The sequence below is a fragment of the Prenolepis imparis genome, unplaced genomic scaffold (genome assembly GCF_030444845.1).
Source record: "Prenolepis imparis isolate NDT839.2.m4 unplaced genomic scaffold, iyPreImpa1.0 SCAF_7, whole genome shotgun sequence".
Taxonomy (NCBI): Eukaryota; Metazoa; Arthropoda; class Insecta; order Hymenoptera; family Formicidae; genus Prenolepis; species Prenolepis imparis.
The window spans coordinates 18,449,377-18,462,133 of NW_028141165.1; the positions used below are offsets into that span (position 1 = coordinate 18,449,377).

Consider the following 12,757-nt stretch of genomic DNA (forward strand, 5'->3'; position numbering starts at 1 on the left):
CGCGCAACGCATTCACGCTGCTCTGACGGACGTTACGTCGTTCGCCTTCCGTTTAAAAGAGACCCGCCCGAAATCGGAGAGTCTCATTCTATCGCCGAGAAGTTACTTAAGAATTTGCATCGTCGATTCCACGCGAAACCCGAACTAAAGCCTGACTACACGGAATTTCTTAACAAATATGAACGGCTCGGGCACATAAAAAAGGTCGGTAACGCTGCGTTATTATCTAAACAATGCGTATCCTGCCACATCACCCGGTAATCCGCGACAGTAGCATTACCACGCAATTAAGAGTCGTATTTAACGCGTCGAGTCGTACCACCAACGCGACGTCGCTGAACGACCACTTACTTACGGCCCAAAGTTACAAACGGACCTAGCCGCGGTCCGTTTTACGGTGGCGGCAATTTCGGTACGTTTATTCGGCCGATATCACTAAGATGTATCGACAAATCCTTGTAGATCTTCGCAATATCGATTATCAGCGCATATTGTGGAGCGAGCGTGACACGGAAGCTGCCCAGGCGTATCAACTTTTAACCGTAACATATGGCACGGCTTCGGCTCCGTTTTTGGCCTTACGCGTTTTGAGACAGCTAATTCAGGACGAGGGAGGGTCGCTTCCACTAGCCGTTTCGGTCTTACAGGATAATATTTACTTCGACGATGTGCTATTCGGAGCCGACGATATTCCCCTTCTACGTCAAATTCGGAATCAAGTATGTTCTCTACTGCATCGGGGTCAATTCAATTTAAGAAAGTGGTCAATTCAATTTAAGAAAGTGGTCAATTCAATTTAAGAACGCGCTGTTTCGATGCGTGTCTTAATCTTCGAGTTAGTAACGTCTGTTGTCTTTAAAATCTGTGTACGTATTCGTCCTTTGCGAGGTGAGACAAAATTCGGCACGATAGAGCGAGTCGTTAAAAGGTCGTCGAACGATAAAGAGCGAGACCGTTGCGAGAAATAACGAGATAGACGCGATTTTAATTCAATCCGAGACTTTTATAATAATTTAATAATTTCTTGAATAAATTTGATTTTTACATCTAACAAATTATTTTACATCAATTAAATAATCCTACAGATATCGAAAACCACGGGCTAGCTTGTAGTAAAACGCTGCAAATAGATGAGCAAGTAAAAATTTTCGGCATTAGTTGGAGTCCATCGTTGGATGTCTTGCAGTTTCGCGTGTCGTTTTCCATCGGCATTCCGAACACGAAACGATCGATTCTATCTACCGTCGCGAAAATGTGTCGCGATTCGCTGGGCTGGGTTGGACGGGGGCGTCACTGTCGTTGCCAAAATTTTCTTGCAACAACTGTGGCAATTTAAGCTGGAATGGGACAACCAGCTTCCGCAAACATTAACAAAAAAAATTGTGCAAATGGAAATTTGCATATTGCTTCCTCACCATTTTATTTCGCTAATTAAGATAGTTTTTCAATTATGGCTTCCTCATAGAGGAAGCTTAACTTGCACGTTGCTTCTTCATCATTTTATTTTGCTCATTAAAATGGTTTTTCAATTATGGCAATGTGCAAGCCATAATTGAAAAACCATCTTAATTAGCGAAATAAATTGAGGAAGCAATGTGCAAATTTCCATTTGCACAATTTTCTCCAATACTAGCAAACCCTATATTAAAAAATATTTTCTTAAAAAAATTTTTTTAAAGATTTCTATGCTACTGTGTTCTGAATGTTGTATAATTTGTCAATTTACAATTAAAAGAAATCGACCAATTCTCTCAACAAATTTAATATCAATCATGCTTTAATAATATATTATATTTAGAACTTTCAAAAAATTATTTAAATTTTAAAATAATTAAAAATTTTATAAAAAATAAACCATTTTAAAAGTTCTCCCCAAATTAAATATCAATCATTCTTTAATGATATTTTCAAAAGTTCGATAAGTTCGATATTTCATAATTTACGAAAGTTAAAGCATGTACAAACATTTTTTGAAATTAATAATTTTATTAAAAAAAACTCATTGATCCTCGTCAAATTAAATAGCAAACATCCTTTAATGATACTCTATTTATGTAAAAAAGTTTATGTAAAAATATTTGTCTAATATCTCAAAATTCACAGAAGATAAAATAACCACATAAATTTTTTAAAAAGATTTTATAAAAACTTTATAAAAAATGAACCCTTTTACCCTTTCCTTGTTAAATTCAATACCAAATATCCTATTGGTACTTTATTCATGTAAAAAAAATTTAGTTTAATATCTCAAAGATTGCAAAAAATAAAAATGCACATTTCTTAAAAATTCAAAATTTTATAAAAAATGAATCCTTTTACCGATCATCGCCAAACTCAATACCAAACATCTTTAAATGATAGTCTATTTATGTAAAATAATTTATCCAAATATCTTAAAATTTACGGAAATTAGAGCAGCCAGAGACATTTTTCTTGCAATCTAAAATTTTATAAAAATCGAATCCTTTCACCGATTCTCGTCAAATTCAGTACCAACTATCCTTTAATGATAGTCTATTCATGTAAAAAAATTTATCTCGATATCTTAAAGTTTATGAAAGTTAGAGCAACCACAGACATTTCTCAAAAAATTCAAAATTTTATAAAAAATAAACCCTTTCACCGATTCTCGTCAAATTTAATACCAACAATCTTTTATAATAATAATAGTCTATTTACATAAAAAAATTTATCCCGATATCTTAAAATTTACGGAAGTTAGAGCAACTACAGACATTTCTAAAAAAATTCAAAATTTTATAAAAAAAATGAAACACTGTATGATTTTTATAAAAATGACAGTAAATAAAAGTGTTGTTCTACTTTACTTGTATGCCAAATTGGAGCGCTGCAAGTCAAATAATTTTTTAGATATTTAAATTAAAAAAAACATGGGTGGGCACATACATACATACACACACACATACGGACATTTTTTAAAAATGTAATTGTTTGATGTTTAGGAACATTCTAAACACATTGGCATAGAAATCTGAAAAAAAAAATTTTTCACGAAAACAAAGCTTCCTTTATGAGGAAGCAAAAATGGGGAGACATTCGCTGCTCATTAGCCGAGCTCAATAATTTACAACTCGATCGCAGGATACAACGAGGCGCAGACACCGCGCATTGTGAGCTTCACGGTTTTTCCGACGCGTCTACCGCAGCCTACGCTGCAGCAATTTATATCCAAATAATAACCTTTAGCGGGACACGTCACGTCGATGTTATTAGCAAATCAAAAGTCGCGCCGATTAAGACATTGAGCATTCCGCGATTAGAGCTTGCTGCTGCAGTTTTACTTGCGAGGTTAATGGAGTTTGTGCGTACATCGCTTCATATGACGACCGTGCCTTGTACTTGCTGGACAGATTCAACCGTCGTTCTCGCATGGATGAGCATACACTCTACGAAGTGGAAAACATTCGTCGCGAATCGCGTTTCAGAGATTCAATCTCGCATTCCATTCGCCTCGTGGCGACATATCTCCACTGTTGAAAATCCCGCCGATTGCGCTTCGCGAGGAATTCCCGGAGATCGCCTTGCTTCACATAAACTTTGGTGGCAAGGACCCCAATGGCTGCTTCTGCCAACCTCTGAATGACCATCGCAACCCGATATTTCAAAGATCGAGACGAGTATTGAACAGAACACTCGCGTAATTACCCATATCACAACACCGGTAGAAAAGTGGGATCTCGCTACGCGATATTCGTCGTGGCCTAAACTTATAAGAGTCACTGCTTATGTAATGAGATACGCGTCGCGACTTCGCCATCGCGTTAACCAGTGTGAAACTCCCGCCGAATTCGCCTTCGCTTTGTCAGCAGATGAGTACCGGACGGCGCGAGATTTTTGGCTTAAACGAATCCAAGAGGAAGGATTTCCATTTGAAAAGGACGCGCTTCTTAAAAGAAAACCGATCTCATCAAAAAGCGCCATTCTATCGTTAAATCCATTTCTCTGCGACGATCAATTAATTCGCGTGGGCGGGCGGTTATCCAACGCGCCGCTACCCATTCCGATGAAGCATCCGATTATTTTAGCGTCACATCCGATAGTCACGCCGATAGTTCAGCACGCTCATCTGCGTTCTCTCCATGCAGGCACGCAGCTGATACTTGCCACCTTAGGAAGAGAATTCTGGATTCTTCGCGCGCGAACTATCGTAAATTCCGTAATTCACCGATGCGTCATATGCGTTTGCGAAAAGGCCGTTACGCCTATTCAATTTATGGGAAGTTTACCTAAAGTGCGAGTCATCCCTCCCACGTGCGCGTTCTTACACTGCGGAGTCGATTACGCCGGGCCTGTACTCATTCGATCCATATCGGTTCGCGGCATAGCCTCCAGAAAAGCGTATATCGCAGTTTTTATATGTATGGCGACGCGCGCTATTCATCTCGAAATTGTAGACGGTTACTCCACTTCCGCGTTTCTCGGTGCATATTCACGATTTTGCGCGCGAAGAGGACTACCAGAGTCGATGTATTCCGACAACGGCACTTTTGTCGGAGCCGATCGTGAACTAACTGCTGCATTTCGCGCCGCTTTCCGAGATTCAAATTTTCTCAACCGAACATCGGGCGACAAAGTCTCGTGGCATTTCATACCTCCGTCCGCCCCGCATTTCGGCGGTTTATGGGAGGCGGAAGTGCGCAGCGTCAAGCACCACCTCCGGTGGGTGGTCGGGTCGCACACCATGACTTTCGAAGAATTTTTAACGCTTTTATGCAATATCGAAGCGTGCCTGAATTCTAGGCCTATCGCTCCACTCTCTGACACTCCTGATGATTACGAACCGTTCACACCCGGCCATTTCTTAATAGGCACCGCGATTACTACAAGTCCAGAACCATCGATTCTTAATGTCAATGAAAATCGCCTATCGCGCTGGCAAATGGTTCGTCAATTGACCGAAAGGTTTCGAAATTGTGGCAAAGCGACTATGTCAACACACTGCAACAAAGAATGAAGTGGCAGAAAATTGCAAAAAATGTTCAAATCGGACAACTTGTACTAATGTGTAATCCCTTGCTACCGCCCTGCAAGTGGGAATTAGGTCGCATCGTTCAGTGCCACTCGGGTGCTGATAATTTAGTTCGCGTCGTAACCATAAAAACGACCGCGTCCGAATATAAGCGTCCGTTAGCTGAATCTGTTTATTGCCGATCGCCTTGGAAAACATCGAGAAGACAACTACATAAGCGACTTATTGTCAGTCATTGTAAAACGAATTCATGATGTATCAACCGCCTCAACCGGTTAGTTTTGTTTTCGTGGGTGATTTTCTCTCGTAGTCATTAATTATTTCGAAACGATTATTTCGAGGCGGGCGGTATGTCAAAGTTCGTTAAATTCAAAGCATTATTATTAAGTTTTATCCGTATTAGGTTTGAGTGTTTAGTTTATCTCTTCCTTTCTTCTGGTAACATAAAAGGAAATTCTAAACACTCAATATCATAAATCATTATCTATATGAGTATTTATTCGCTTCTGTTTTGTTTGGCGAAGCGTTACCGTTTAACCGATACGCTCGAAAACAGGAAGCTCGCGCAAACTCGAGTCATCCCTTCCCGTTTCTAAGAAAGTTCGAGATCATCTTTGAAAATCTTATAAAAGGTCGAACTCGAAACCGTGACTTTCTTGTTACGAATAAACAGCGAAGAGCGAGTAATGTTAAGATAATTCGATTGTAAAACACAGCAACGAAGAGAATTTCGATCCAGCTGTTGTATCGCAGCATCGGACGTGCGGTCAAAATATCGAAGAAATCGCGAATGTACTTTGTGCGCCCACTGCAGTTACGAACAATTTAATTAGTACGTCGAACGAGCGCTTAATTACTGGTTAAAGCAACGATCGGAGATCGAACTGAAAATCTCTTTTATCGGACGCTTTAAAAATAAATCCATTTTATTAAAAGTGAAATAGGACTTTAAACCTATATTTCTCTTCCTCGATTCCGATATCTCATGCGCTCTCTTGTCGAATCTATCTGTCTCTTTCCCCGCTTTCAATCAGCTGTCGCTCCACAAAGCAACACAACATTCCTACTCACTCTCTCGTTCAAAGTCAATCATACTCTATCTCCTCGCACGCTCTCGAGACCTCTCGCTCTCTCTGAGCGATACCGGCGATTCTAATTCATGTATGACAAAATCCAGACGCGCAAGTGAACAATACGCGTTATTTTGAAACACGGGAAATATTTACAAAAGCTCACTTTATGTTTCAATAAGAACTGCTTGACTTTTTATTTAAAATTCTTTTACATTAAATATGTAATATTTCATAATACTTCAAAATTGTACTTCAGGAATAATTGCACATTTTTTAAGCATATATTACATCAGTTTAATTCTTTTTAGTTACAATATTTTTAGTATTCTCTGAATGAATTGCTATTCACATAAATATATTTTTCGAAATTTTGAAGACATTTGAAACTTGTTAAGGATTCGAAGATTCGAATCTTCGAAGTTGTTAAAAATAATAGCTTTAGATTATTTTGCAATTAATATTTCTAATATTTTAACAAATTTAACACGTTTAATTTTTGTATATTTGTATATTTTTAATATATACAGAAATATTTAATAATTTTAGTGTCATTTTGAAGCATGTTAAAAATGTGTCTTTGTGAAATATGTTACGGATGAGCTTTGAACAAATATTTTGGAATGAAATATCTAATGAATTTATTGAATCCTTTAAGTTTGTTTTTTCCTTATTTTTATTAGAAAAAGGTATGCTCATTCCGTGTTCACCCACTGCGCAGTGAGACGTCACACTCGGGTAACTCTGATTGAACTATAATTAAACATGGCGGCCCCCCGGTGCTGTTTATATCCGGAGAAACGTGATTGTGAAAGATTGTGAATATTACAATGTCCTGTTCTGTGAAAGGTTGTGGCAATTATTATCGAAAGACAAAATTGCTTGATGGGAACAGTATAAAATATTTTTCGTTTCCGAAAAATTTTACGATTGCAGTTAAGTGGCTTGCAGCATGCGGAAAACAAAAAGTTAACATTAAAAAAGGTAAGATTTTATATTTCTTGTAAATGTACAAATATTGCAAAGTAAACTGCATTTTTTTGTTTGTATTCAGCTATGATATGTTCCCAACACTTCGATGCATCATGCTTCGTACAGCCATCGTAAGAAAAGTCTCTTTTCTATTCTCAAAAAGGACTGATAAAATTAAGAGCGGATGCAATTCCCACGTTACGTTTAATGATTGATGCGCCGCAAGTGAAAGCTGTTCATTGTGATAAAAGATCATTGGCATTAATTGATACATCGGATATGTCAGAATCAGCATGCAACGACACATCAACTTTGGAATCAAAATGCAACGATACAGTACTACCTGCCGCATTTGGCGATGATATACTTGTGTCACAAGGAATTCAGTCGACCCACAATACTACAGCGTTACCATTTACATCAAAGGATGTAACTGCTCTCTTGGAAAAACTGTGAGTTACAAATTAATGTTTAGAAACTTTTCAGTTCATTATACGAATAGAGAATGTCTTGTATACTTTCAGTAATAGTGTTGAAGAGCAATTAGCGGCGACACAAAAGGAGTTGCTTACGTACAAAGAGAAAGAAAGGAAAAGTAACGAAAATGTGGAAGCAAAAATGTACGAGATACTTGAAAAGATGTTTACTCCGGGCCAAATACGGATGTTACTAAATTCGTCTAAGAATCATATAAAATGGTCTTCAGAAGATATAGGTAGTGCTATATCGTTACGATCTGTCAGTCCGAAAGCGTATCGATATTTAAGGAATGTTTTGCACATACCGCTCCCTGGTCTATCAACACTCAGAAGGTGGGCAAGTTCTATCAAAGTAGAAACAGGTATTATATCGTGTGTGCTCGAGTGCATGAAACAGAAAGGAAAATGCTTGAAAGATTATGAAAAATTGGTAATACTAACATTCGATGAGGTCTATTTGTCTAATAAAATTGCTATAGATCGCAAATATGAGCATGTCGTTGGACCTCACAAAACGTGTCAATGTGTCATGATACGAAGCTTGTTTTCCAATTGGAAACAGCCAGTGTACTATAACTTTGATGAACCTATGACTAAAAGCACGCTTCTGCATGTTATTTCAGAAATATATAATATCGGTTATACGGTTGTTGCTGTGACGAGTGATATGGGTTCGGGTAATATGGGATTGTGGTCAGAATTAGAAATAGGAATTGCACCCAAAAAATGTTACTTTCAGCATCCTGTTTGTATAGAACTAAAAATTTTTGTTTTTGCAGATATGCCCCATCTCATTAAGCTTGTGCGTAATCATTTCCTCGATAATGAGTTAAACGTGAACGGAGTAATTGTTAATAAAAAAAGTTTAGAACGGATATTAGCAATTAATAGTAAGGATTTGAAAGTGGCGTACAAAATATCTCAATACCATTTAGACCTGCAAGGTACTGAGCGACAAAAAGTACTTCCAGCTGTTCAACTACTGTCTGCTAATACTGCTTCTGCTAATACTGCTTCTGCTAATACTGCTTCTGCTAATACTGTCTGCTAATACTGTTTCATTACGACGGTGTGGGCAAAAAGATTTTCTTGAAAATGTAGAGTGGGTGGAAACATCATGTATAATCAAGTTGTTGAACGACTGGTTCGATATATTTAATTCAAAATCGATGTATGGCAATCATTCAGGAAAAAATGCGTACGGCAAGAACTTACAAGTAACACTACTCAAGTGCCATTCGCCGATATTCTTGAAACTTTGCACACACGTAGTACATCGAAAAACATTAAACACGTGTTTTTTTATTTTGGCTAACAAGGCGTTTTAAGATCGGGTATAGTACCACTATCTTGCCTTCACTGGCTGGGTAGACCTTCCCATTGCCTTCAGTTTCCGCCATTTGGATGTGTCATATTGAATTTTTCATCCGCCACCTCTAGATTGATATAACTGTTGCCAAAATCGTAATCATGTATCTAATAAACTTCGCAAGTGGCGTTAAATAAAGTTTTTGAAACTTCTGCGATTTTGTCCACCATTTTGTATTTGCCATTTTGAATCTCGTTAAACTAATATCAAAATCGTCATTAGCGATCTCAAAAACACGCAGACAATGGGAAGGTCTACCCAGCCAGTGAAGGCAAGATAGTGGTACTATACCCGACCAGTGAAGGCAAGATAGTGGTACTATACCCGACCTTAAAATGCCTTGTTAGCCAAAATAAAAAAAAAACACGTGTTTAATGTTTTTCGATGTACTACGTGTGTGCAAAGTTTCAAGAATATCGGCGAATGGCACTTGAGTAGTGTTACTTGTTAGAGGAACAAAATGCAATACTTCACTAAGTGACGTCTTTCATGTACAAACTAAGAGTAGGATGTCACAAAAGTTTAATGTTATTTCAGAAAGGGTTCATCGTGAGCAATAATTCTTTGGAACAATTATTACCGTACTTGATGGAGAAGTATTCCACGGCTGATATTGAATATGTGATAACAAATCGGTTAAACCAAGATGTATTGGAAAATTTTTTTTCTTTTATAAGATCGAATGGTGGTGGTGCGAACGATCAACCATCAGCCTTAGATTTTAAGTATAGAATGAAACGCTACATATTAGGAAAATTTTCTACAACTACTTTCTGCAAAAGTACAAATGTCACAGAAAGCGAACAAAATATATCCTGTTTAATATCTCCGCTTAACGATGATAATAATAATAATAATAATTGTGAAGAGTATACTTTAAGTGATATGTTAATGCCGTACGCAAACGAAGACGAAACAATCTATCATCATGTCGAAGAACAATTGTTAATGGAGAATGAAAGTAATGATAAGGAAAATTGCGTTCCATGTTTTAATTCAGCATATATTCCTACTTTAGAAGAAGAACAGTTACTAAAATCATTAGATGAAATGGAAATTGTCGACAATATTGAGGCTCAAGGTTTACTATATATAGCTGGCTATGTAGCATACAGGTTCAAAAATAAACATGATACACTGGGTATTCGAACATGTGAGCTACCAATTGTTAATGACCAAGATTGGTTACAATTCATTTCCCGAGGGAAATGCATGTACCCATCGCCTGACCTTTTGAAAGCTGCACATGTCATGAACACAGAATTCTCCAAGTATCACGGTTCAAAGCTTAGCAAAGACAAATTCATCTTCAAGAAACTTGCGAATAAAATAGAAATTGCGTTAAAACCTATCGAATTGCCAAGAGAGGTCTTGTTGTGTCTTGTTAGGACCTACATTAGAGTACGGGAAATTAATCGAACTATTGCTATAAAAAATAGATTTAAGAATAAGAAAAAAAGGTTAACCAAATTTACGAATAATACATCTTTTTCATAGCACTTTTATATATGTTGTTATTATTATTGTTGTTATTTAACTATCTCTACAAAGTTAGTATAAGGGAGGGGAGCTGTCAAGCCTATGTAACCTAAGTTAAAATTTCCACTTCGTAACTTTTCCGAAGTTTATTTCGAAGTTTCAGACGAATATATTAACATTTTTATATATTCGTTTTTTATACTTTTCTATATTTATTGAGTTTTTAATGTTATTTATTTATATTTATTAATTCATAAACTATTACTTCACAACAAATTTTTCCCTGCAAACTTGAAATCAAAATAATATATCTGACGAGAATGCTGCTAACATAAGCTATTTGGAAACAGCAGTTTTAAATTTACCGCTTATCTGTGACGTCACACTTTGACAATTCTGATTGGTAGCGTGCGCAAGAGCATACCCTTGTATTTATACCATGATCGTGTTACAACTAAATATTAAAATTAAATTAAAATCTTTAAGAAATATAACTTTCGACAAACATATTTAGAGCATATTATGCTATTTATAAGCTTTACAGACAGAGAACAGATTTAAATTATTTTGTAACGTGAGAAAAGAGGATAACAATAATAATCGATATAGAAAATAGTTTTTAAAATTTAATCTATATCAAATTATCTGTTTGATGAATATTCTGATGTCTAATTTTATTGCAATTCATTATCGTCTGCTATTTACTGAAATAAAATAAATATCAATTTAGCAAATTTTTAACATATACCTATACTGCGGCAATGCAAATCTGAGGAGTTGGATTTTTACCTTTGCATTTTACCATTGCAACCGTGTTCTTTTGTTATATGAAACTCTATACTCTGTTTCTTTGTAAAAATTTTATGGTTAAGATTGCAGTAATCTTTTAATCAACAATTGTAAATTAATGTTCAATTAATATTTGTCATTCTGAAAATATTGATGATGGAACATTCGAGATATTGGATATTGATGGTCAACAATATTTACATGATAAATAAAGTAAATTGTTCGTTATTTATTAGGCTTGTTACTATTGCGAATAGCCATAGCTATAATTTATGATTGATTTTTAAGTATTTTGTTCATAACTTTAAAACATTCCTATCTCGTTCAACTTTCCCTGATGTCGAGTCTTAATATTTTTTAGTAAGCTTTTTTTATTTAAATTGTGTTTTTATATAATTATAATTTGGGGTGAAAAGTGGCCCCGCATGTTCAGTATTTGACATGCGGTGGGTCCCGGGTTCGAATCCAGTTCGAACCAATCACTCCATATGCCTGCTTGGAACTGGTGGAAAAGAAAAAACGGAGTCGATGAAAGGAGGGGGAGCAGGATGAGTTAAAGGAGTGGAGGAAGAAGAAAGAAGGGAGACAGGGAGAACGAGAAGGAAAGGAGGAAAAAGGAGAAAGGAGAAAGGAGGCGGGACGAGGGAGGGTAGGAGAGAAATCGAAATAGAGGTGCTTAGGAAGATGATGAAAGAAGGAGGGAAAGGAGGATGCAAGGAGTTATGGAGGAGAGGAAAAAGAGGCGGAAGACGGTTAATGTGTATTGGTTACTGTTACTATACGTCTATTTATTACACAAAAAACAGTGTTTTTAAATTATTGTAAAAAAACTTAATATTTCTAAAAAAAATAATATCAAAAAATTGCGCCAAATAAATAAAAATTTATGTTAGAGTGTAACGGCTAATGAGAGCCACTGTAATTAATGATAATTGTCAATATCAACAATAAATTTACAAGAGTTGAACATTGTGATAATTTCTTTAATGTAAACGTTTCGGACCCATTTCAGGTCTTCTTCAGTACAGTACAGAGAATAAAAATTTATGTTCTATAAAAAATTCTTCAGTACAGTACAGAGAATAAAAATTTGTTTTATAAAAAATTTATTTGTTTTATTATTTTAAATATTTAAAAAAAGTTACTCAGCCAAATATAAATGTGTATTTTGCAGATTATTATCTGATCTGATATAGAATTTATCACAGAATCATCTTTGTATTTTTAAGAATGATGCATCTGCACAGTCAAAACGATTTAGACCCGGTATTGAAACAATTAAAATGACGAACAAAAACGAAAATTAATTTTTCGTTGGAATCGACGCACCGACATCCGCGTATGGCTCGAATAGCCTTTCTATTTCCTAATTTATATTTGATATATAGAGAGCCTTTATATTCTTAGTGCTTAATTCACGCCGGCTGAATAAGGGGTTATTTACAAATATTTATCAAGGCAGACAGAGAGAAGTATAGAGTCGAAGGGTCTGAATAGCTCAGATGGTGAGAGCAGTCGCCCGGCAAGCGAAAGGTCTCGGGTTCGATTCCCGATTCAGCGACTTTCGGATCTATATTTTTCTCGCCTATAATTCTGTAGGGGTGTTAGA

The 12,757-nt window shown here is 36.2% G+C and overlaps 1 protein-coding gene across 1 annotated transcript; it reads left to right on the forward strand.

The window, feature by feature from the left end:
- The first annotated feature begins 3,751 nt into the window (after positions 1 to 3,751).
- Positions 3,752 to 4,975, forward strand: LOC145938707 (uncharacterized). Its single transcript, XM_083042466.1, has one exon. The coding sequence runs from the start codon at positions 3,752 to 3,754 to the stop codon at positions 4,973 to 4,975; it is 1,224 nt and encodes a 407-aa protein (XP_082898592.1).
- The last annotated feature ends 7,782 nt before the right edge of the window (positions 4,976 to 12,757 follow it).

Coding starts and splice junctions, on each gene's coding strand:
- LOC145938707 (XM_083042466.1), top strand. CDS start 3,752: ATGAGATACGCGTCGCGACTTCGCCATCGCGTTAACCAGTGTGAAACT.